The following is a 26,689-nucleotide window of genomic DNA, read 5'->3' as shown; positions in this document are numbered from 1 at the left end:
AGTGAAAATTAACCTATTATGGCCACAAGCAGCAGAAGTGGAGTACAAATTGACCTATAAGACATATCTTCTAAGCCACAAAAGAAAGAATAAGAGCTCAATCATGTTCTCCTTAGTATCTGCATCTACCTTGTCTGACAGACCCCTGCTACCCATTCCTCAAATTTTGGAAGTGCTACTTCATTTGCTTGTTTTCCTTCCATAAGCTTAGACAAAAAGGTGCCTCCTTGCAGCTGAATCAAATGCTCAAGCTCTACACTAAACCCTTAAGAAATCCATTGATGTTTTGGTTAAAATGTTTGTAATAAATTAAAAGGTGAGGGTTAAGCTAACAAGTTAAATAACTTGAGTGTTTTGAACTGGATGAGTGCTTACAAAGCTAAATGGCTGCAAATGGGGGTCTTAACATTGTGGATAATGTTTCAAAAGATCCCTCTCAGAGCTATGTTCATGTTTATTTTTCAAATTCCTGCAACAAAACCAACACATTGGGTGGAAGGTTTGGCTTCCTACGTCCAACTGGCTACTTAGCTACTCTTCATTCCCCTCTCCATGCCAAAACAAACAACTATGCCACAGGAAAACTCATACTTGGGCTTTTGTTTGTATCTTCCTCCTCTCTGGTCTCCTTGCTCAATCTCCTCCAGTCCCTCCAAGATACCATGCCTAAAATAGATTCTCCTAACCCCTGCCCAGTTACTCTCTCCACTGAAAACATCCATGAGCTGTCTCACCTTCATCAAGTTCTGATTTCTCCTACTGTCCTTCAAGATTCTACATGTGCTACCCATGCTTATTTCTTTCTACTCCCATTTTTTCTCCACCCAGATCTCCTTCCTCACCTCTTCCTTTGCATTTCCCATTCACCTCTGGACAGTACTTGATACATGTTGCTATCACATGTAAAGTCCTTTCTGGCCCTGCTGAACACGGCAATCACCTTCTTCATTCAAATCCCTTTCTTAAATTCAATATTTCCATGAAGCATCAAGTGTTAATCCACTTAAAAACAGACAGTACTGATATACACCCGTATATAACATTTACTACTCTAAGACCCATTCTCCCAGTCATTCAATGCATTTTGTATCCGGATTTTGTAGGTTGCAAATTCTTTGGGGCAGGGACAGGATCATCAGGCACGTTTTGTACAGTGATAAGGATACTGTCAGTAGTCCAGTTAAATATTTGAGAAAAGAAATATTCAAAAGAGAAGAATGGAAAACAAAAAAAAGTTGAACCAACGTAGGTTAGTTTTGTAAACAATTCAGAGTATGCATCAGTGGGTACTGGAAATTAGAAGTCCATAACTCATATGAAAGTATAGATGGTACAATGCCTTGTTTGAAAGTAAGTAGGCTAAATAACTGCTAAGGCCCCAAATTACTTATGTAACTAGAATGCTGGTGAAAAAGCCACCTTCAACTACCATCCATTTCTTCTTAGTTTCCTTCACTGATTACATTTGTGTATACACAAACCAATGGCTATTCTTTTACTCAGCAAGTTTCTAGTAAGAGACACAAATTCATTTTACATTGTCTTACTATTTTCAGTTTTCAATATGCTAATAATTTTTGTTTTGATAATTCCTGGCTGCATCTCAAGACTTGGGTAACACTGGAGATTTTCACAGCTGGGTGAGGGAGAGCAAAGCCTTTTGGCACCTGAGAGGTATGGGCCACATGGTTGGCAGCTAGGAATGGTGGGAGAGACATTTCAGCTGAATACTTCATTGCTAAAAATAAATCAAATATTTACCTTTCAGACTTAAGAACTCACTGAGTTTACACTTCTCCGAGCTATATTTAGGCTAACGTAGATTTGAGACTTTTCACCCTAACTTACACTAGTCACATCCACAGTGTCTTTGCAACCATATGGATGAGAAGCATTTTTTAAAACCAAAAACAAATTCAAGAACTTAACTTGTGGGAATGGGTCGTTTCCATAACCAAGGAACATAAGAGGACCTACTTATACTTAGGTTTATGTTGTCAACAAGATATTTTTAGAGAATCATGAAAGGGTACTTGTCCCAATACAGAGACCAACCCAGCCCTCCAGATGGTCACAGAAAACTCTCCTAGATTAAATCCTATGACTCATGCCCAGAGAAGATGGGGAGAACAGGGCCAATGTCTGTGAGGACACAGCCTTGGCTCCTGCACCCAGAGCTGGCCAGGCACCATGATGGGGACTTACTCTATGAGGTAGTAAATTAAAGTGTGTGTATTTGGGAGGTGAAGGGGGTTGAAGGGTAGAAAAGAAGCCGGAGAGGAACTGTGAATTTGAATCACAATTTCTCTCAGAGCTGCTTAGCTACCAGCCATCCTTTCAAGCCAGCCAAGCCCAAAGGTGCAAACTAGGTGACTTCATACTTGTTGGTGACAACCAGTATAAGATATTAGAAATATAGGTTTACCCTGTTTTTTCAAGTGAAAGCATCAGTCAGTTGCACTTGGAATGAGAGCAGCTGGATGCTTGAACAGTGTCTTTCTGGATTGGTGTTATTGTTTTTGTAGTAGTAATGACTGCTGTCACCAGCATTATATTTGCCAGCAGAACAAAGATATCAATCACAGTACACTTCGGTGTCATGCCAGCAGCGTGTATTTGATTTCTAACCCTGCTGTTTAATTCCTTGGAACTGCAATGTATTCCATGCTCCTCCTTCCCAGAAACTAGTAACCTGCACTATTACCACTCCCACTGTTAATTTTGTCTGACCCCAAAACTGTGCAAAGTTAAATGCGTTAGGCTGCTTTCTAATAGTGCCTTACATGGTTCTTTCATGATCATTGCACTTAGTCATCCTTTTTCATTGAATCCTAAAAGAGACTGTATTACAGACATTTGTAAGAAATCAACATTTGAGAGATGTTAAATCTTGTTAAAAAGTCAGGAAATTCAGATTAAAGGTTCCAATAGCAGCCTTAATTCTACCCCCTTAAAGGCATATTTACCTAGAAGTAAAGATCCTACTAATGGTGGCACATTATTTGAAACCCCTCAAAATTAAAGACTTTTACAGGACCATGCTTTCAAATTAAAAATCTGTCCACACAGAGATAAATTCCTACCTACCATTATAGCCTTAACTCAAAGCTTCCCAATTTGTATAGTTTTTTTGGTGCTTGGCAGCTCTGTCATCACACCCTTCTGTTTGTGCCCTTCGTGGAGGTAAAGATTGCGTCAGTATCATATCACAGAGTTAAAGAAAAAAATATATATATACCTTCACCCTACCACCAACACAATGAACCCCCACACATAACAGACTGGAAACTAGAGCTAGGAGCCTGAAACCCAAGCTGCAAGCTGAAGAACAACAACTCCAGTTTGTTGGTTTTGCCAGTTTATTCATTCCTTCAACATCATCTGAACCACATATTCCTGATCTTTGAGGGAAGGAGAGAGAAAGGAAAAAAAAATTTTTTTGAAAGAGAGGAAGAAATATATAGTGAAGCACAAACACCTGCTTTTGCAGTTCACTTCAAGTCTCATCCTAATTCTCCACTAGTTGCTGCTAATTCAATCACATCTTTCATTATATGAAACATGAAGTCTGTAAACAAAACATGTCCTTTAGATTAAAATAATAATAATAGCTGATCAACAGAAACTGTCCTATCTACTTACATATTTCAAAACTTCTTTACATATACACAATTTGAGATATACTGGAAGTTATAGCTAGAAGATTAATATTTCATCAAGGTGATCTGGACAGTTATTTTATACAGATATCTGTAATCCAGTTTTACAAACACTAGAACAAATACTTTTTTCTCCCTATGCATTAGTGTACCGTGGAGGTAGATAAGCAACATTTCTGACTTAAAAAAAAAAAAATTAGCCATACAGTTCAACCTTAAGTTGCAGTGCTGAACAGAGGTGACAAATAAGAGTGAAACAGATAAATTTTGATGGACCAATTATTATAAGAAGGAATTTTTATTTTTAAGTGTGTAACTTGCTGTGCTTGCCTGTATATTACTTCTTGTCCTGGCCCCTGTGCACGTGCATAGACTGCAGACACCCACAGATGGCATAAGAAAAGCCATTCTGGGTCAGACTAAAGGTCCATCTAACCCAGTATCCTGTCTTCTGACAGTGGCTAATGCCAGGTACTTCAGAGGGAATGAACAGAACAGATAATCATAAAGTGATCCATCCCCTGTCACCCATTCCCGGCATCTGGCAAATAGAGGCTAGGGACACCCAACTTGGGCTGCTGGGCCACTTAACTGCTATGTAGATGTTCCAGGTCAGGCTGGAGCCCAGGATCTAGGACCCTGCAAGGTGGGAGGGTCCCAGAGCTTGGGCTACAGCCGGAGCCAGAACATCTCCACAGCAATTTAACAGCCTTGCAAGCCTGAGTAAGCTGGCACTGGCCAGCCGTAGGTTTTTAATTGCAGTGTAGACATACCCTATGACTCTTGAGTTTTTATTTATTAAAAAGAACATTTAGCCAGTAGTGATGCACTCTGCTTCTAATACAAGTGACCAACATTACACTAAGCAGTCATGCTGTTATGTTTTCATCCTTTAAGTGGATTGTATATTAAAGCTATTCATAAGAACCTGTGGTAATTCCATTATCATTTGCAAGCCATAAAAAGACACACTCAGCAGCCCGCTAATCTATTTTGAAATGACACATTAACCAAGAGATATGCAATGCAGCAGTGTCTGTAGCTTTAGCCACATCCATTTATTATGTATTTGAAAGACATCCCAAGAATAAAACCACTCGCAAAATAATCCTCTGGTATCCGCCATGTTTGTCTTGAGACATTAAGGGTGAGATCCTGGGCACACTGAAGTGACAGGGAGTTTTGCTACTGACTTTAGCAGAGCTAGGATTTCACCCTTAGGTACAGTTTTCGTCCTGATCTAGCTATACTGGTTTACCAAAAAAAGGTAATTAATTGGTGCAACCCTTAGTGGATAGAGTTATACCAATATGAAACCACATACATACTGTGGGGGCAGGTCATACCAATTTCACTATATTTGTCTCTAAACTAACAAACAGTTGATGAGTACAAAAGTTTTAGGGGGGGGGGTGGTCTAACATGTCTGACAAATCTATAAACATGCTCAAGTTTGATTAGGGAGCAGAATTGGGATAGAAAGGTGTTTTCAGCCCAATCTACTCCATGCCTATGTGCTGAAAGGCTGCAAGAGCAGTTTTAATCTTCTGATGCCTGTTTCAAGGCCATAAAAAACACATGCTTTAAGTGTGTGGAGTTCCTGCCAATGTTACTTCCTCAGGTAGTAGTCTATGATCTATGTAATATTAAGAACAAACACAAACTGGATTCTTTCTAGACGTTTATACCTCACTCATCTAGTACATACACTTTGTTGAGCGACCTGGGTACATCTGTAACAAAAGTTCTTCTTATTTGTTACTACTCTCCACCCCTGCCAGAGGAACGGGTGTAATTTTTTAAGCGTTAAAGTGTTTAAGTGGAAAAGCAGTAGCAGTGAAAAATCTCTTTTTGTCCTGAAAGTGCCACCGTCTGTGGCTTTTGTGGAAGGGAGTTTCAAGATCACGAATGCATTACCAAAAAGCTCTTCCCTCATACTTATAAGCAATATTTCCAACTTCTGTAGGAGACCACTACTGTTGAGAAAAAGCTGGTTCCTGGGTGGTTTGAAAAAACATCAGGATAAGAATCTTTAAATTTGATGTGGTATTCAACAGTGGACATCACATCCTAGCTGGCTGTTTAGTATAAGGTCCAGTTTGTGGTGTATGAAGGCTTCTGGTATTGTCAAATATTGTTCAATACTCAGTTAATGTAGTCTGCAAGAAGAAATAGTCTGCTATTTAGATCTCTGAAATGCTTTTTTTTAAAAAAAAGAAAAAAGGTGAAAGTGACAACATTTCTCCTCTCTGTTTTATAAATCCCTCAGATGAATATTTAAGTTGTATAGCATGTATGTCTATGCTGTAAGCCCAAACAAAATGGTTCATCACAATTCAATGTAGCTTTTACAACACCAATTGTAAGTTTCCCTTTAAGTCTAGGGTTTGTTTGGGGGCAGGGGTTGGGAGGGGTCAGAGGGATTGATTGAGGCTACGTCACACTGGCAATGGAATGACAAAACTTTTGTCTTTCAGAGGTGTTAAACCCACTCCCCACCCCGAAAAACAAAAAAGTTTTGCTGCAACAAGCACCACTGTGAACAGCACGTTGCTGGCAGGAGCGTTCTCCTGCCGACAACGCAAACACTGCTTGTTGGTGGAAGTTTTTTTGTCAGCAGGAGAGCTGACAAACAGCGGCTACACTGCACAACTTTTAGCGGCACAGCTGTAGCGACACAGCCGTGTCGCTAAAAGCTGTGTAGTATAGACATAGCCTAAGTGTAACAACTTGCCTCTAAGAGTTTTTCCCAAAGTGCATTAAGCTACTATGCACTACGACATTCTTAGTGAGCAGCAAGAGTGTCCACATGGGGAATTATTGCACAACAGCTACTCCACACTAACTGCTGCAGGTTCTCCCTCCTTCCCTCTCCCTGTAGCTAAGCCCTTGGTAAACTCTCTCTGAGACATAGTCCCACACAATTGAAGAAAAATCCACTTTTTAAGAAGATTTAAAGAGTGTGTGTGTGTGTATTTGCTAAAAATTAGAGTGTTAGCTAGATGCCTGAGACTCAGAGAACAAGTGTAGGAGGAGTCAAAATTAGGGTACTCAATCAACTAGAAATATGCATTCTGCCAGGTGTCTTAAAAAGAGCCCAGGCATGCACTATTTCAAATACTCATGCGGAACTTCTGTGTAAGTTAAATGAATAGTATCTGTGGAATAACTACATACATACTACTTTCTACAACATTTCCCAGCTGATGAGAAAGGCTTGCTATCCTGACTGTGCAACATCCCAGGAATTTTTTACAAGTGTAGGTGCATGCAAAAACCTTTACACCTGAGGACTAGAGGCTGACAAATGTCATAACTATTATTAGAGAAAAAAAGAAAGCAAAGATAGGAATTACTGTAATTTTTTGATCATTCAGCAAAGGTAAAAAAAGGCAAACCGGTTGACAATTTCTTTGTATTTTCAAGAAATATTTGACAAAGTCCTGCAAAAAGGCTATTAAGGGAATTAATAATTTGCCGGGGGCCTGAAGGACGTTCACTAGCTCACCGCTGCGGCAACGTGCTGGCTATCTCACTCAAGTATAAATTTGTTGTCATTGCTACCTACTCAAGCCATATGAAAGAAAACGTTGCCAAACCTCCAGGATTGTCCTGGAGTCTCTCGGAATTAAAGATTCCTTCAGTCCAGGAATACGTCCAGCCAAAATTGGTAACCCTAACGAAAGAAGAAGATTATAGGGCAAAAGGTAGTGTAGTAAACCACAAGTGTAGCTGTGATCATTTTTCACTTTGCAAGGTTAACAGCTGTGCCCAAGTTTTTCATAGTAGAACTGATATTTAAAGATATTTTTCAAATATCTTTAAAAAAGAGAGGTGAACAACAAATTGGCAGAACTTCTAGATGACAAAGTTGTCTTCACTAAGTTAAAATAAAGAAGGTGAACAGACAGCAAAATTGCAGGTGAAATTCTGTGTTAAACAATAAAAGGTAATACTCATGAGTAGTGCAAACTATTTCTTCTAATAGGACTTGGATTGAAATTACCTGTAGACACTCAGGAAACAGAGTATGACTGGAGATAGAGAAATTTGTATACAAGGAGAGACCAAGAAGATTGGAACTGTTCAGTGAGGAGATGAATAAGAGTGCGCATGATGAAAAGGTACAAAATAATGAATGTTACGGACAAAAGTAGTTCTCTTATATTACAAAAGCAAAGGGACATTCAATGACAGTGAAATGCAACCAATTTAAGACTGAAAAAAAGGAATACTTTACACAGTGCATAGTTAATCTATTAGCCTCAGTATCTTGTAGCAATGAGTTCAAGAGTTTAGAAGGATAACACTTATAATGTCAGTAAGAACATCCAGTTACATTAGAGATGACTAAAACAGCAAACTTCTCTTGTGGACAGGTTACTCCATAATTGTCTATATGGGGTTTCTTGTGCTTCCCTCTGAAGCATCTGGTACTAAGCACTGAAATTGTTACACCATTGGTGTGCTCTGGCACCAATTTGTATGTTCATAGGCTGAGTGAGAGATGTGTAGAAAAACAGCACCTCTTAAGTATTAGATATGTTTTTAAAATAGATGCACCCCTCCTGCCTAAATGTCTCACTGCTTCTATCAGAGTAGCCATGCACTCTTGTAACTTGACTGTAAAGGATTAAACTTCAAGAGTTTACAGTCATTCACTTTGCATGCCACTTTAATTTATTTTGAATAGAAGCTTGATGAAAAAGCCATGATCAAGATAACTTTAGAAACTGCAGTGTTACAGTTGCTATATCTTACATTCGAAAAAGTGTCTACACAAATGCCACAGGGTACCCTCTAACACAAAAAAGGACTTCAGTCCCATGAAGGGGACGGATACTTCATGCTATGTGGCTTTCACCATGAGCAAAATTACCCATTCTTTACAGTGGATTCAGCTGAATCTGCGCTAAACATGGTTCCCATGCACTCATTGTGAAACCTGTCAGGAACAGATAAGTGTAGACAAGGCTATACAGCAATAGTCTTAGCAATGGTTAATATCATCATTCCTGATCCGATTGTGCCCATTCCTTTACAAAGAAATCTGCAGAGAGAATAGTACATCTTCTGAGTTAATAAATTTCTCTACATTATCCAGCATGCACTTTCGCTGAAGAGTCATTCTTCAGATGAAGATCTGCTAGTGATTTTCTGCTGAAATTACTCAGTTAAGGGACCTATTCTCTGGGAAGCCATTTTTGTAGTCTCTCTCCTCTCTCTCTATACCCCAAAAGCCCCTCGTTTTATATATCTGCAAGAAGAGGTAATTTGCACTGGCTAATTAATCACAAATAACCAACACACTTTAATTTCTCTGCAATGGTGAAATATTCAGTTTATGCTGGCTAGCTTTTATTTTCAGAAATGATAAAGTTGTGAAGGGGTGAGGAACTCATTACTTCTTACTACAGAATAGTGAAAACTTAGATATTGGGCAGAACTTGTATACCCAGGTAGTATTAAGTATGTTCATATTTTTCACCGCTCTGTGAAGGACAAAATAGATTTTCCATTCTTATGTGGCATAAGATCAACTAACCAAGTTCTTCGAAAAACTATTAAGAGCAGACTTTAGTAGTATTTTGAAAGTCTTCCAAAAGCAATAATTCCTACATCTGAATTAGTTCAGTTTTAAGGTCTGTACAACATTTATATTCTATGAAGACCCCACAATCATTTAGCCATTTGTATCACAAGGAGTACCTACATTACTGCTTGCTTGAATACATCTTCTATGTATGTAGCTTGCTGCAAATGAAAAGTGAGTTGGGTTGTTGTCTGCTGGGTGAGTGGAAAAGAAGAGAGAAAGTAAGAAGATAATAGCTAGCCTAAGAACAAGAGAGGTACACCACTGGGATCTAAAAGATTATCAGTCTATTCATCCCATGCCTTATATAAGGTCTACTCCAGAATGTAGTCAAAACTACGTAAAGCCCCCACAAGAAGCTGCTGAAAAAATTGGAGATTTAAAATGCCCATTTAAACTGTCCTTGAAGAGAAATGCACTTTTCACTTCCCACCTGGTGTACCAATTTCATGAGAACAAATCCTTATATGAATTAGGCACCGAAGGACCATAACTTGTCTTGAGTCACATTTCTGTCTGAAATATTGGCCTTACTATTGTATAAAGTTGGTATAATTAAAATATCAGGAAAAAAAAGAATTTTGGGGGTTTACTCGGTGCATTTTATAGCATTTTCTTTATAATCCACACTACTGTTTCCCATGTATAGTGAATTAGTCAAATTTCCTCAACTGATGTTCCGTGCAAAGAAAAAAGGAGAAAGTCATTTAAAAAAAAAAAAAAGAGAGAGAGAGAGAGATCATATGTTTTTTCCATTATACTTGGTAGGGGCTGTCCAACCAAGTGTGCTGCTTGGGATGATTTCAAGACATTTTATAAAAATTCCAGTTGGCCATGGGAAAAGATTTCCAAAATGGCTAAGTCACTTCAGAGTCTAAATGACTTAAAATTTACCCCATCTCTCTACTTTACAAGTTCTGATTAACACTGAATAACTAGTGTACAGTCGGAGAACACTTCAATCTCTCTGGTCACGCGATCACAGACATGAAGGTCGCTATCTTAAAACAAAAAAACTTCAAATCCAGACTCCAGCGAGAAACTGCTGAATTGGAATTCATTTGCAAATTGGATACTATTAATTTAGGCTTAAATAGAGACTTGGAGTGGCTAAGTCATTATGCAAGGTAGCCTGTTTCCTCTTGTTTTTTCCTACCCCCCTCCCCCAGATGTTCTGGTTTAACTTGGATTTTAACTTGAAGAGTGGTCAGTTTGGATGAGCTATTACCAGCAGGAGAGTGAGTTTGTGTGTGTATGGGGGTGGGGGGGATGTGAGAACCTGGATTTATGCAGGAAATAGCCCAGCTTGATTGTCATGCACATTGTGTAAAGAGTTGTCACTTTGGATGGGCTATCACCAGCAGGAGAGTGAATTTGTGTGGGGGGGTGGAGGGTGAGAAAACCTGGATTTGTGCTGGAAATCACTTTAGATAAGCTATTACCAGCAGGACAGTGGGGTGGGAATAGGTATTGTTTCATATTCTCTGTGTATATATAAAGCCTGCTGCAGTTTCCACGATATGCATCTGAGGAAGTGAGCTGTAGCTCACGAAAGCTCATGCTCTAATAAATTGGTTAGTCTCTAAGGTGCCACAAGTCCTCCTTTTCTTTTAGTGTACAGTAGTTTTCCAATACAGAGAACATTCTATAAAAGTTGGGAAGACTACACATTAGATCTAATTTCTGTTCTGTAGGGAACCTGGAAGAGGAGCTAGAATAAATCTTTCCTTCCCTGGTACCTACTGTTAAGTTAATGTAACAAGCTATACTTTAAACTATGGTTCAACTCTGAAAGTGACTAAAAATGTCACTGAAAGTTTTCATGTTTCTCCCATTCTCGGATCTGAAAGTCAAGCTGGGTTCTTTTCTTCTTGTGTGTCAGCACCAGAAAGAGTTCTGCAAACCAAGTTATGATCAATGAAACCTGCACAACTCTGCTGTCTTTGGTGGATTTGCCCAGGTTACTAAATGTAATTAAATAATTCTGAGGATGCCAAATAATAGAATTATTATTGTTTCATGATTTCTGTGTGTATATAAAGTCTGCTGCAGTTTCCACGGTAAACATCTGATGAAGTGAGCTGTAGCTCACGAAAGCTCATGCTCAAATAAATTGGTTAGTCTCTAAGGTGCCACAAGTACTCCTTTTCTTTTTGCGAATACAGACTAACACGGCTGTTCCTCTGAAATAATAGAATACAAATTGCTTTCTTAGCTGATCTGGCCCTGCAGAGCCAATAGGAGTAAAATGGTTTGTCACAATGCAAGTACGTATGACTAGAGTCACACAAAGAAATGATCAGTTCAGTAGTGAGATGCCATTTTCATTCACTTTTCAGAGTAGAAATTAAAAATGTAAACATGAAATAGATGTTATCCCAGTCTGGAAAGGGCAGAAACACCAATTTGCTGTTTTTCTAGCTATTGTTTCATGTCTTGTTGCTGAAATACTCCCTAGTTCCATACTCGTTAGCAAAAACCTGTTATAGAAATAACAGTGTCCTTTAATACAACTCCTGGTGCCCTATCCAAGTCCATAGTGCTGAGAGACCAAAGACTAGATCACATGGCCATGAAAGCATTCATTCTACTAAAGTTAAAATGACAAATTTCTACATACCAGACTTCCTGTACCAGAAAAACTTATTGACAATAGAAATTAAAAGCTCATTTGCTCTGCATTTCATGTCGGACCTATGTATTTTGCTTATAACTTGTGAACCACCTGGAAACCCAGTTCCTTCTATGGAGCTCCCTCTTGACAAGTCCATTTCTTAGTATGAAATCCTTACCCCATGATGCCCAACGGAAGCTTGAACTGAAGGTGCTCTATAGACGATTCCCAGAGGATTTTCCTCGCCTCTCCACCACCTGGTTCTCTACCCCTCTGGTCCGACGTTCCCTTAGCGATGGTGACACGAGTCTGGGTCACCACGTTTCCCGGCTTGATTATATCCCAGGCTTTTCAGAGAAATCCAAGTGGCCTCGCGCTCCTATTAGCAGGGCTTAAGCGCTGCCCTAGCGGGTCAGCGCCTCCCACAACGGGAGTCCGTAGGCATGTGGAGTTGTAGCCAAAGAAATCACAATCCCCTCTGGAAGAAGGAGCCGAGGCGTCCTAAGGAAGAAGCCCGAGGGGGGTTTCTCCCATATCCTCTCGGAGCACGGTCTTCTCCAGCCCTAGAGTAACTCCAGCCCACTGCCAGAGGAGATGGCCTCGGAGGTAGTAGCAAACAGCGAATCCCCTCCCCACAGCCAGCCAGCCTCTCCTTGCGCGGGGAGAAGGGGAGACGCTCGCCTCTCACGGGGGCGAGGGACCCTGCAGCAGCGTTTATCCCCCGGGTAAGCAAAGCCCCAGGGCAGCGCGAGCTCGGGGTATGTCAGGTGCAGCGCGGGATGGGGCCGGCGTTATGCGCAGCGCTCCCCGCCGCTTCTCCCTCTAACACCCCCGCCGGCGGCAGCAGCAGCAGGATGGGGGGTATCGATTCATTTTCCCGAGCAGCAGGCGGAGGCGGAGGGAGCCGTTTCACCGGCGCTGGCATGAGGCTCCCCGAGAGCGGCAGCAGCAGCAGCTATGCGGGAGCACCGGTGGCACATCCCCCGCAGACAGAGGCCCCGCTACCCGGCCGCCGAGACGCGGGGCGCCGCTCCCTCTTCCAGCAGGGACAGGTCCTTTCAGTCACGCCTCATGCTGCAGCGACCGACCGGGCGAGCATCTTCCTCCGGGCTCGGAGAGGCGGATCAATCACCGAGAGCGGCAGCGGGGGATGGGAGCGGCAGCGCCCCCCGCTCCCCTATGCCGCAGGGGAACGGTACGGACCGAGGGACTGAGCCGCGCGGCCCCCCCGCTCCCTGGCCCCGCACAAGGCGGCGGGATCCCAGTGTCGCGCGGCGACTGGCGTAGCGCAGCTGGGAGCTCAATGTCGGGCTGCACCCGGCTGCTCCAGCGCCCCCGAGACGCCGGCTCCCCGCGCACCTCCCCCCTCCCTCACACCCGCCCCCGCTCCAGCTCCGCTCCTTCTCCGCCTCCCTTGCTCCCGGGAACAGCAGCTCGTCGGCGCCGGGGAACAGGCGCTGCTTGCCCCGGCCCCCTCGCCTCTTTCTCCCTCACCCCTCGGGTGCCGGACCAGGCGCTTGTTCTGTCAGCGAGACCGCGGCGACTTAGCGGTCCCGGCTGGGCACTTGCCCCGCCTCCTCCCCGTGGCCGGGCACCCTACGGTCCCCAGCAAGCTGCGCCGCACGCTCCCTCCCTGTGCTCTGCAGCCCCGGCGCTTCCCACAGCGGCACCCGCTTGCTCTGTCTCCATCCTCCGCTTGGGGACCTTTAAATAGGACACGTCAGCGCGTTCCCCTACGCACCAACGTCACACACTGCTCCCGGCGCTGACGTCATCGGGGTGCGGGGGATGATGTCAAAGTGTTCCACGCCGCCGGAAGCGTTTCTATATTAGGGAATGGAACGGAAAAGCAGAGGGAAACCTCGGCTGCCGCCCACTTCCATGCGTGATCTTCCCCAGAGTACTAGCTGTGCCTTGTCCCAGCGCATTCATCTCCCACCTCCTCTGCCCACCTCACGGATTCTCCACAGAACACCTTGTGTTCAGCAAATGGGAAGAAATCTGGAGTGTGCTCATTCTTGGCTGTCAAGTCCCAAACTGTACCATCAAAATAGTTAACAAGTCCAGCTGCCTCCTATTCTACCAGAAAATAAAAATGCATACCAGATGCATCTCAGAGAATAAACACTACAAAAACTTGGAGAATAAAGACTATAAAAACTTGGAGCCCCTGAGACCTAGCCAATTTTTGGTTTCCCTCTATACCTCCTGAATTGCATAGCCTGGATAGAGAACAGTTATAGCTGGATCTTTGCAATTTTTGGCCCAAAGCCCCAAAATATATAATCTAAATATAAAACAAAGTATGCCTCTACTACATCACTCTAAAAATCCAGAACCTGATGCATTGCAGCCCAATCCAGTGCCTGCTTTCTGCCAATTTTTAATTCCAATTTGGGTTTTTTGGTGTTCATTATATCAAAATTTAACAGCTCCTAGTGCACCAAAAAAAATCCTGATCCTGTTGTAAACTGGCACACTAGCACCATAAAGATATATATCCAATCCTTAGATCCAGCTACTTTTACAAATCCAAAGTCTCCACATTCTACCAGGTAAATACAGAAGTGCAGCACCTTCTCCAGTTTTACTGCAAAAAAATTTAAATCTCATGCACTCCTGCTAAGTAACACTGCAAAGACACACCAGCACCTAGAGTTTTCCAGATCCTACTATTTTTGGCCCACTCCTCCAACTGTATTGTCAAAATAGATAACACATGTTGCTGCTGCTACTAGACCGGAAATTGCCAGACTCTGTTAGAGCCTGGTGCTAGTTTAATGTAAAATCCTTTATCTGGCACCTGAATCTTTGTAGATTCAGCAGATTTTTGTACCTAAATTTCTAAATACTAATGCATAAATAGAAATCAAGGGCAGCTGATCCTTGGCAAAGTTAGTACAGTGAGGCAGTTATATCAAAGAGTCTCACTCTGTGGTCTGTGGTGTGCTTTCCATCAAATTAGGCAACCAAGAATTCTTTAAATATTTTCCTCATAAGCAATCTAGTTAGCACAGGGACACTATGCAATCATGAATGAGAGGGGAGGTATCCATGAGACACTCAAATTGTCTACCTGTACGTAAAAGTCTGATTAGCCCCGAGTTATACCGTTGGGGTACATAGGACACTGCCTCACTCAGAAAAATGACAAAACAAAAACAAATAAAACAAGAATAAAATAAAATTATGTTCAGAGCTTTTCCTTTATCAGACAAGCTCTTCCTCATATAGGATAGCTGCATGACAACAACTACAGTACATCCAACTGAGCATATTTCAGCAGGGAACTCTAAAGCTGCAGCATGATTTTATTGAACGACTTGGTATTGAATGACTGACATTTTCAAAAAGTGATCTTAATTGATAAGTGTGAGTAGATATGATGAGTTAGAATGCCTTACCTAGCATTTTGACCTACAGCAGTAACTGGACACAGGTAAAGAGGACTTCTTACAAAGCAAGAGGAGGCTGACACATTACACAGCAAGGGAAATCTTCTCCAAAGGAAAATAAGTACAAAAAAAAAAAGTGTGAATCATTCAGATCAGCAGCATGGAGGTGTCAGGTGGATTTCATCACAAGGGAGGAAACAGCAGTTTCCTTAGTTTCACATTTCCCACTCCCTCCCTCGCAATTAAGAGTACAGGGTAGGCATTCATCTATGAAAAGTTTAGAATCAGTGGTGTAATTTGCTATTAGCAATGTTCAAAGTATGCATAATTGAAGTTAGCATATAAGACTCTCAAACTGTGGCTGTCTTTTTCATATCTCATTTGTTTTTGTGCTTTTTATGTGACTTTAGAAATGTAGATTTGCTTTTTATGTGACTTTAGAAATAAAACTATTTGTAATGGACCCCACTGGCAATGGGTGTTCTGGGAGGAATAAAGCTGTATATCACTCCTTTCTTCCACACAGTAATAGTTTAGGATTAAACAGACCAGGACTAAAAAATAGGCCAATTATTACAAATATAATCCTTGTTGTTGAGGGGATAAAAACATGTTTGTATTATTAACCCATAATGTGACACATTTTGCTTGTGGCAACATAATTCAAGGGTAAAGAAATTAACAAAAGCTCCAAGTTCTTATGAGAAATGCCATGCATCCACCAGTTCTGTTCTCTCAACCAGGAGTTCTGAAACTGGTGAAAATGCTATAGAATTTACTGATGCCCAAAGTGAGATGTTTAAAGATTCCAGAGATGGCTCAGTCTGTCTCTACCATTCAACTTGTTCACATTTTTGGCCATCATGAAATACAACATTGTTTTCCCAGCACACAGGACCAAAAACAGAAGTTCCCAAGTCTGGACAAAATAAATAATAAAACCCACCAACCAAATCCTGAGGGAAACAACTGCATATTGTCTTGAGAACCAGAGCTGTGAGCAGATTCAGAGCAGAGAGACTGAGCCATCTGGGCACCCAACATTAGTGGGTACTTTTGACCTTAATCTCCCTCTGCCTCATTTCCCCACCTGTAAAATGGGGACAATACTGACATATCAGAAGACTGTTATGATACAAATTGATGTTTGTGAAGCACTCAGATACTGTAGTGGTAAGAGCCAGAGAAAAGCCCATGAGGAAATCAGTTGGTGTATTCTGAACAAGGTTTGAATAGTGTGCAGTAAGTAAACCATGGGGCACAACATTGAACAATGAGGAGAAAACAAAATATTGAATAACTGCTCATTAAATGAACACTGTCTATGCTGTGCATTGAATAAGGCAGGGGTCCTGTGGGAAAAATATTATATAATTAAGAACTGTATCATAATGCATATGCACAAGGCATCTGAATTAGGATTGCACAGGTAACCTTAATTCTAGTTCTTGAGTGCTTGATTTTTGCAACCTTAGTAATGTTATTTTAACTTGTTTTTGTGCAAGCCAGGATCTGAATGAGCTCTCCCCTTCAGGTCCAATTGAAGAAATGTTTAGTTATGAAAAACAGGGGGAAGTGGCCTTTAATTTGAAACATAAATCTTCAGAAGTAATCTGTACACAAGGTTTCAGTTAATTTAATGTAGGAAGTTTGAAGCACACCTCCCAACAGTCCCAGGTTTTGCAGGACTGTCCTGTTTTAACCCCCAAACCCTTCTGTTCTGGGTGAAGCAGCTCCTGTCCCATAGAGCTGGCTGGGCTTGGCTCTCAGTTCTGGGCATTGAGTCCTGGCCCCTAGGAAATAGGGTTGCACCACGACTCAAGTTGGGCCCGTCCACCCCTCCATAAATGGAGATGGAGGGGTAGAGAGGCTATATGTGAGAGTGGCACAGGCAGCACGTGACAACCCCTCAGGCCTCCTGCTCCTTAGGGCAGCACCTGGCCTGCTTTAGCCACTTCAGATATTGTGAAGTATGTCATCGTGTCTGCATTATTCGGTTAAGAAAATTCAGGACCAGAAAAGGAACACCTCATGTGACCAGATTCTCAACACAATATTAATAAGTAGGAAGGAACACAAGCCAAAATAGGGAAAAACAACAGGTTAAAGAATATTTAGATGAGTTAGATCAGTGGTTCTCAGCCAGGGGTATGTGTACACCTGGGGGTACATAGAGGTCTTCCATGGGGTACTCAATTCATCTAGATCAGTGTTTCTCAACCTGGGCGTTGCGACCCCCATGGGGGGGGGGGGTCACAGGATACGTTTAGGGTGGGTCACAAGTGCAGGGCCAGCATTACAGGGTGGCTCACAGGGGGCCCTGTGGAGTTAAGTTATATGCTTCAGAACTGGGTGGTGGGACTCAGGCTTCAGATAAAGGCTCACATGTGAAAAACAGGCTCAGGTATCACACTGAAATTAAGTACAATATTTATACTGCAATCGATTTATTTTATAATTATATGGTAAAAATGAGAACTTAAGTAGTTCTTCAGTAATAGGGTGCTGTGACACTTTTGTATTTTTATGTCTGATTTTGTAAGCAAGTACTTTTTAAATGAGGTGAAACTTTGGGTACACAAGACAAATCAGATCAGTGAAAGGTAATCTGTAAAGGTTGAGAACCACTGAGCTATATGTATTCAAGTTGGCAGAGCCTGATGAAATTCATCCTAGGGTACTTAAGGAAGTAACTGAAGCAATCCCATAACCATTACTGATTATTTTTGAGAACACATAGAGGAATGGTGAGGTCCCAGAGGAGAGAAAGGTAAACATAGTATTTATCTTTAAATACAGGAACAAAGACGACCCAGGGAATTATAGACCAATCAGCTTAACTTCAACATCTGGAAAGATACTGGAACTAATTATTAAACAATCAATTTGTGATCACCTAGAGAATAATAGCGTTATAAAGGAATGGCCAACAAGGATGTCAAGAACAAATCATACCAAACCAGCCTAATTTCCTTCTTTGACAGGGTTACTAGCCTAGTGGATAGGGGAGAAGCAGTACACATGATATATCTTGATTTTAGTAAGACTTTTGACACAGTCCTTCATACAGGGGCCACTGATGGATCCACAGAATACCAGAGGTCTTGGTACTTCTGGAACAGCATGGGCCTGCCCCACCTGTGTGACCTCACATGCAAGACACCAGTGGGAACAAGATGGCACGCTTTTCAAAATGGTGTCCTCCATGCGGCATGACCTTGCGTGCACCATGTATGTGAGGTCACACCAGTGGGAGCAAAGTAGCATGCTCTGATATCAAACAAAACCAAGTCCAGGACAGGACAGGGACAAACATTACCAAAAACAGATTGTCCAGCTTCAGTTTGGATAAATGTTTTGCCTATTCCCCAGGGCCAGCTCTAGGTTTTTTGCCACCCAAAGCAAAAAAAATTTTTGGGTGCCCCCACTTTCACAAGTTTGCACTTTGCAATTTTTTTTGGACTGTTTAAAATAAAGAAATGAAAACAGAGTTTGTAGTTAGTGAAATAAAACAATTTCCTACTGGTGTACTCATTTAATTTTAACAAAAATCACAATTACAAACAATTTGGGTTCACTATACACTGTAATGAAAAACGTTAGTGTCTTCTGGTGCGCCCAGTTTCTCATAAATTAAAAGAATTTATCTGAACTGAATTTTTCTGGTTTTTATACTTGCATAGTCTTTTAATAATTCAGTGAAATCTAAATTTTTTGCAATGGTACTTTCAATTGAAATTAATGCAAGTCCTGACAAACGATTTTGAGACATGGTGGACCTCAAATAACTTTTTAGTAATTTCAGTTTTGGGAAACCGCACTCACCAGAAGACACTGATACTGGTAATGTTAAAAGAATGCATAATACTATAGCAGTGTTTGGAGTGAGGTGCTCAGGGCTGTACATCCTGCCTGTGGCCCCACAGCCCGATCTCAGACCTGGCCCCACAACTGCAGAGGGGACAGTAACCGACAGAGTGGCTGCAGGGCGGGTCAGCCGTGGGCAGTGGGGTGCCCGCCCAGCACCGGGCCGCCCGGGGCAGTGGGTCCCTTACTGGCCCTGGGTCCTGCTCTGACCCCGGGGTCCGCTCCCCTCGGCTCCAGCTCCTGCGCCACGTGTGACACGTGTGGCTGGGGCGGGCGGGCGGGGGGAGGGGAGGAGCCACATCACGCTGCTCCCCCAGCAGCAGGGGGCTAGGATAGGGACTTTCCCCGGGCTGGGACCCCCATGCTGAACCCGCTGCCCCGTCCCATGCAGAGGCTTATTGGCTGACTGAGAAGGGCTGGGGGGGGGGAATAAAAAGAATGGCCGGAATGCTGCCCCTGGAAATGTGCCGCCCCAAGCATATGCTTGCTTTGCTGGTGCCTAGAGCTGGTCCTGCTATTCCCACATGACATTCTCATAAGTGAACTAGGGAAATGTGGTCTAGATAAAATTACTATAAAGTGGGTGCACAACTATTGAAAGATTGTCCTCAAAGACTAATTTACCAACAGTTCACTGTCAAACTATGAGGGTGCATCTAGTGAGGTCACACAGGGGTCAGTCTTGGGTCCAGTACTATTCAATATTTTCATTAATGACTTAGATAATAGAAAAGGAGTACTTGTGGCACCTTAGAGACTAACCAATTTATTTGAGCATGAGCTTTCGTGAGCTACAGCTCACTTCATCAGATGTTTACCGTGGAAACTGCAGCAGACTTTATATACACACAGAAATTTCTGTGTGTATATAAAGTCTGCTGCAGTTTCCACGGTAAACATCTGATGAAGTGAGCTGTAGCTCACGAAAGCTCATGCTCAAATAAATTGGTTAGTCTCTAAGGTGCCACAAGTACTCCTTTTCTTTTTGCGAATACAGACTAACACAGCTGTTCCTCTGAAACCTTAGATAATAGAGTGAAGAGTATGCTTATAAAATTTTCAGATGACAGCTAGGTGGGACGGACTGCAAGCACTTTGGAGGACAGGATTAGAATTCAAAACAACCGTGCCAAATTAGATAATTGGCCTGAATTCAAAAAGATTAAATTCAATAGAGACAAGTGCAAAGAACTTCATTTAGGAAGGAAAAAAATATCAACAAAGTTGGGAATAACTGGCTAGGTGGTAGTACTACTGAGAAGGATCTGGGGGCTATAGTGGATCACAAATTGAATGAGTCAATGTGATGCAGTTAGCAAACTGGCTACTATTCTGAGGTGTATTAACCGGACTATTGTAAGTAAGACAGTAGGTAATTCTGCCACTCTACTTCGCACTGGTTAGGCCTCAGCTGGAGTACTATGTCCAATTCTGGAACACACACTTCAGGAACGATGTGGACAAACTGGAGAGAGTCCAGAGGAGAGCAACAAAAATGATAAAAGGTTTAGAAGACCTGAGCTGTGAGGAAAAGTTAAAAAACACTGGACACATTTAGTTTTGAGAAAAGAAGCCTGAGGGGGTGGGGGGTCTTGATAGTAGTCTACTAATATGTTAAAGGCAGTTATAAAGAGGATGGTGATCAACTGTTCTCCATGTCCAGTGAACGTAGGACAAGAAGTAAGGGGCTTAATCTGCAGCAAGGGAGATTTAGGTTAACTATTAGGAAACACTTTATAAGCATAGTCAAGCACTAGAACAGGCTTCCGAGAGATGTTGTGGAATTGGAATTAATAATATTTGAAATTATTAATATGGGAAACTACCAAACACCAATTGGATTTAATAAAGGAATTGATGATTAAAAGGCCAAATGGTATTTATACAATTGTTCTAAACATTCCTAAAGAACCTAAAAAATAAGCAATTTACTACAGCTAAACAGTAACAAAACTTTTATAAGCATTCGATCAAGATACTTACAAATGGGCTAAACCCACAGGTGCTTAGATCCATATTGGTTGGCTCCAACATGGTCAGGCAGGTATTAGCAGTGAGCCCTTTCAGAGTTTACTTTTTATTCTCTTTAACAAACAAGTGATGTCATTGCCATTTACTGATTTCAGCTAAAAAACAATTGGAGACTATTCACCCTTATTTCCCATCTTAATCCATATAAGATTTACAATCTCCTTTCTTCCCAAGGCCTTTCCTCCCCTTCTTCTTGCTGTCCAACAGTTCTCCCATTGCACCTACGTTCACATAGGCTTTAGCACTGGTATGTGGTTTGGGGAAGGTCCATGTTGGCTCATTTTAGGATAGATTCTCTTTCTTTTATTTAAAATCATCTGCAGTCATCCCTATTGGTCAGAGGCCTTATTTTTAGGATTAAATTATTATTATCATCATCATCATTTTTTAAATCTATGATCAAATCTCTAGAGGAAAAGTGATGGTGTTTCCTCCAAACCAGATAGTATAATACAAGTTTTACCTCAACTAATTCTTTTTTGCCCTCAACCAGTAATAATGAGAGGTAGACAGATTGCATGGTCACTTATATCCTCTCCAACTGCTGGTTAGGCCCTGATCCTGCAAACAGTTACACACATATTTAACTTTACTAACGTGAATAGTAGACTACTCATGGCTGTAAAGTTAAGCATGTGCATAAGTGTTCGTAGAGTTGTGGGGGGACTTAGTTATTTTGTGCAAGAATAGTATACCATTTTATTACCTCATCTCCAAAAGCAGGCAAATAAAGTTCTCATTCCCTCTTCTAATTTTTCTAAATCATTGACTCTTTGCTGTCCTAAACAGAAGGATAATAATTGAACAACTAGCCAATCCAAGGGTGGTGGTTCAAGAAAATGACCTATGATGATAGTTGTCAAGATTTTTTCAAAACATGCATAGAACAAACAAACAAACACCCCATATTCTTCCCCACCTGCATCTCACAAGATGGTTATTTAATTGTATGCTAGGATACTATTATTTTCCATATTCGCATTTTTAATTCAAATACTTGATAACTGATTACATTCTATACAAGGAAGAGATAAAATGCATATTTTCATTATTGTATTGTATACATTTGTAAGGCACCTCTCACTAAAGTTTTGGAACTCCCTTTATATAAACAAAGGATCTAATAAAACATTTTCCATAAAATAAAGGAACATATACCCAGTGTCTTCCACAGCAATCAGTTCCCTGCAAGGACAATAAGGTCATAGCTTATAGAAGTAGCATCTACATTTGTGGAAGGGCAGGAACAACAGAGTAAAAAGGTTAGTTTTGCCACAAGAAGTGACCCAGTATGGGGAAATTGACACTGAGTGAACAGGATTTATTATTTAATAAATACTGGGCACAGTGTTCTTGCCAGCTCAACAGCCAGCAGCGCCCACTCCCCTCTGTTTACTTAACCTTATTGTGTCCCGAATAACAAAGTATCATGCTGAGCAGTCCCATCCACAGCTCAGAAGTGCACTTTCACAATCCTTATCTACATTCCTGCAGGATTGAGACCTTAATAGGTTGGAAGTGAAGGAGAGAGTACAGAGATCTTACTAGGTTTTGCTCAATAATGAGCAAATTAAAAAGTACTTGAAAATACTTGCACTGAAATGTTAAAAAATAATTAAAAGCCACATAAGAAAAATATATCTGTGAACTTAAAAATTACAAATAAATACATTGTGAAGGTAACCTGAAAGGCTCTTTATCTGCCCTGATAAATGCAAGCCTCTCAGGTCTCTCCTTCAATAATTGATGGCATCGTTGATAAGGACAACATATTCCTTACACTTTTAGGTCTTAGTGTATAAGGGAAGACAAAACTAGAGGACCAGATCCCTGTTTTGCTGTGCAAGTGAATAACTGCACTTAAACTATAATGGCAATGCAATTGGGGTATGCCATGTAAGAGGTTCATTGGCGCTCTCATACGTGCTGCTGATTTGCTTGTAGAATGGCAACACAAGTTGACACATCCAGGGAGCACTGAGGGAGTCAGACCAAGATGTTCTAGCACAGTTGAGAAATGGCAATCCAGGACAGGATGTATGCCTAGGGAGAGCTGGCTCCTTAGCTACTGGTGTAAGAAGTCCAGGATGGGGTTTCTTTTCCCCTGGAATACAAAAGGAAAGAAAGGGAAGTGGGTTCAAACATCTCTAGCAGACAAAGAAACAAAAAAAAAAATAGTTTAAACTTGAAAACAGAGGGAAGACAAGGTAACAACACCTTGCAAATAATAGTCATCTTATGAGAGAATATTGTTACAAACTGTAACTGGAGAGAGTTGATTTAGAGAAAGGCATCAGCTGCAGAGAATGGGGCCAGTTAAGGAAAGAAGAAGAGATGCAACTATCCCAGCTGGTCCATATAAGAGAGTAGTAGGATGTGTGGTGAACTGGTTAGGAATACAGACACTTCTCCCTTCTGTTTGCCAGCATACATCTGCTTTTCTCTTTGAAATTTCATTAAACTGGCCAGTTTACAGTGTAGGTGTAATTAGGGGAATGGTCTCGCTATTGTGGGAACTTTCCTAGGTTCTGTACCACTCTGGTGGAATTGGATAGTGAAAGAACTTGAGTTCTCACTCCAAACTCAGATGCCTGCCTGCCTTTGAGGACTCCTCTTCCATTCTCCAATGCAGTAGTCCTCGTAACCCCAATAAGGCTGGGTCCAGGATTACTGGGAGGCTTAATCCCCAATCTTGTCATGGTCACTTAGACCAGGGCATCACCACTGTGGGGTACTCTCCCCACACCAGCCACTTCCCTGACCCACTGATCACTACATTAAGTTTAAACCAAATACAATTTATTCAACAGAAACTGTAAGAAAAATATGGGAAAAAAGGAAAAGATCAAAAGAACAAGGGACCCTTCCCTATGGCCATGGAGAACACCATAAACAGTCGTCTCTGCAATTTAAGAAAAGTTCACAGACCTCACATGTCCCAGGCCTCCCTCCCAGGACCTAGATGCACTGCAGTGATACCGTGGGTCAGACACCTGCTCTGATGGCAGCTACATGCCCTCAGGCTCTAGGTGACAGGACCCTCCTCCCCAGCATCAGCCCTCTCATCAGGTTCACCCTCCCCTCCCCCAGTCCAACCTCCAAGGTCCTCTTGCATGGCAACAACTCCCTCTTCTGGGCCCTCGCTGCCCACCTCACTCTCCTCAATGGCTCACCGTTCTCAGCTTCGGTGTACTCATGGCGCGGCAGGTGTCCACTATCCCCGCAACTCCCCACTGTAGCTCAGTTCTAGCTTACTGTCAGCGTGGCAGATCTTTGCTGCTCCTGGCTCCAGCCCAGCCCAGCCTCCTCTGGCTCAGTGTTACTGTTGCTGCTTTGCCTCCAGCCTGACTACCTTCTCGGCTGTTTCTTTAGCCCCTCTGGTTCTAGCTACTGCTCTGCCTTCAGCTCAGCTCTGCCTTCTCTGTTCCTGGGCTGCAGTTCTCTCTCCCACCCAGCTCTGGCTGCTGCTCTCTCCTTAGCTCTGCCCACTCTGGCTCAGGCAGCCCCATCTCACAGGGAGAATGGGCCCCTGGGCTTTTGACTCCCTTCTTGGCCTACCTTCCCTGTCAATCTGGCTGACTTAGAGCCTTGTCCTCTCAGTATTGCCAACCCCTAATATTCAAAAATTATGAGTCAGGCTCACCACAAATCATGAGATTCTGTAGTAATAATAGATTTGATGTTCTTTTTATTTGCTTTCTGCTTTTTTAACCTTTGGGGTGTACTGGGGTCAGATTTTGAAGCCTTCTTCACAGCCATAAGGACTAGAAACTTACTTTTTCCTTTAAGAATGAAGGCTGAAATCATCACATATCCACTTGACTCAAGGAGCTGGGACTTTAAGAAAAATAACCATCATGAGACTCATGACAAAAATCACAAGTTGGTAACATTGCCCTCTCCCCTTGGCCCTGGGAAGCACCAGTTTCAGGATCCTGACTTCTCTTTGGCCCTTTCCATTTTTTCCTAATAGTGGAAGAGGGACAACCAATAAATAAATATCACCAAGTTTCAGTAAGGGGCAAACAGCCCCCTTACATAGGTGCAGGCCTCTCCCCTTTCTCTGCTTCCAAAATACCAATATCTGGCTCACTCACTAAGCACTGCCTCATGTGACTACCACAGCATACTGTAAACAAGGGAGGATGGTGGGATAAGACAATAAGCAGGTGTAACTGCTGAGATAATATTATGTATAACTATCATACTCCCCTTTTTCTTGTATCTCAGTTTGCCTCTATCACAAGGCAGTATTCCCTCACTATGGATTCCTTACCGCAAACTGTCCTCATAAACTCCTGCAGAAGTTCAACACCACATGCTTTATTGACAATATGCTATACAGATACTTGTTCCCTACAACATAAGGCTCTTACCTTCTCCCAACACACAAGGAGAAAGAGAAAAGATTACAATAAGATCCTGGACTTCTCCAGCCCCTCTTTCCAGATTTCTTCTTCCTATCACTCTTTTAACTGTCCCCAGCTGACAAGCTGAATCACCTTGTTAGTTGTTTACTCATCCAATCGTTAACCAATTATCTCTTCAATTTGGCCCACATGGGGAAGCTTGCAAAGTGTGGAGAGTCAGCCTGAGGTTACTCACACTCTGTCACAGCCTCTGTGCTGAAGCACAAGCCAGGGTTTGGTGTTTTCAAGACTTCAGAACATATAAAATGGAGTTAAAACTCAGAGCTATAGTGTGCAAACCCCTGAACATAGGTGTTAATAACAGCTGTCAATCAGCTTCAAAGAGAGCATACTATGCAATTTCTTAGTGAACAAACATTTAACACATACACAAATATTTCCAAACAGTATTTGGAATACTTCTGAATAACCTCTTAAACAAGACTATTTGGCAGTAAACTTATTAGTGTTCTTTGTACAGACTTCCCCACTTGTTGCAGTTGCGTATACTTCTGGGCAAGGTTTCAAAAGACCATATATAATTTTATATTTTGGTACACTCATAGAGAGACATTCTCACAGAGAGGATTTCTCAGTCCCTATAGCATGGCCTCAAAATGTGTGTGTGTGTCACCTAGATTCTTCAGAGCCTAAGGAGAACAGAAGCCTCTAAGGTCTCACCCAAATACTTCAGAATATCCTCAGCAAAACAGCAGTCCTAAGAGCCTAGCAGCCAGCAGCAAATTTCAATGCCTGAACTAATAGTTGACTGTCTCCATCTTCTAGCAAAACAGAGAATCTATACCCAAAATGGTACAGGTATTGGGACGCAGCCTTCATAGCAGACAGATCCCTTAGCTATGCATTGATCAGCCATTGATTCTCTAGGGCTCTCTCCAACTCCCATATTTATAACCTTTCCCACCTGACCTCTGACTCAGTTCTCCGAGGGTGAATGTGTGGACCTGACAGACTGCTTGCCTTTAATGGAAAATTTCTGTACAGCTTTAAAAAGAGCTATTGAGCATGTCTAGTAACTATCACATACCTTCCTCCTCGAGATGTTTCTGGGCCTTTCTAAGTTGCCATGACCTGATCTCTGCATGTATGCACAGACACAG

General features: G+C 42.0%; 1 protein-coding gene across 3 annotated transcripts in view; it reads right to left on the bottom strand.

Annotated features, from left to right (window-relative positions):
• Positions 1-13,198, bottom strand: part of HOMER1 (homer scaffold protein 1) — a 151,493-nt gene extending 138,295 nt beyond the window's left edge. For all 3 annotated transcript variants that reach the window (XM_073344146.2, XM_073344147.2, XM_073344150.2), the window contains exon 1: positions 12,045-13,198. In XM_073344146.2, the coding sequence (XP_073200247.1) occupies positions 12,045-12,049 (5 nt within the window). In that variant the 5' untranslated portion in view covers positions 12,050-13,198. The remainder of the gene's footprint in view (positions 1-12,044) is intronic.
• Between the last annotated feature and the right edge of the window lie 13,491 nt (positions 13,199-26,689).

Source organism: Lepidochelys kempii, chromosome 5 (assembly GCF_965140285.1).
Source record: "Lepidochelys kempii isolate rLepKem1 chromosome 5, rLepKem1.hap1, whole genome shotgun sequence".
NCBI classification, from domain to species: Eukaryota; Metazoa; Chordata; order Testudines; family Cheloniidae; genus Lepidochelys; species Lepidochelys kempii.
This window is presented reverse-complemented; position numbering and strand designations above follow the sequence as displayed.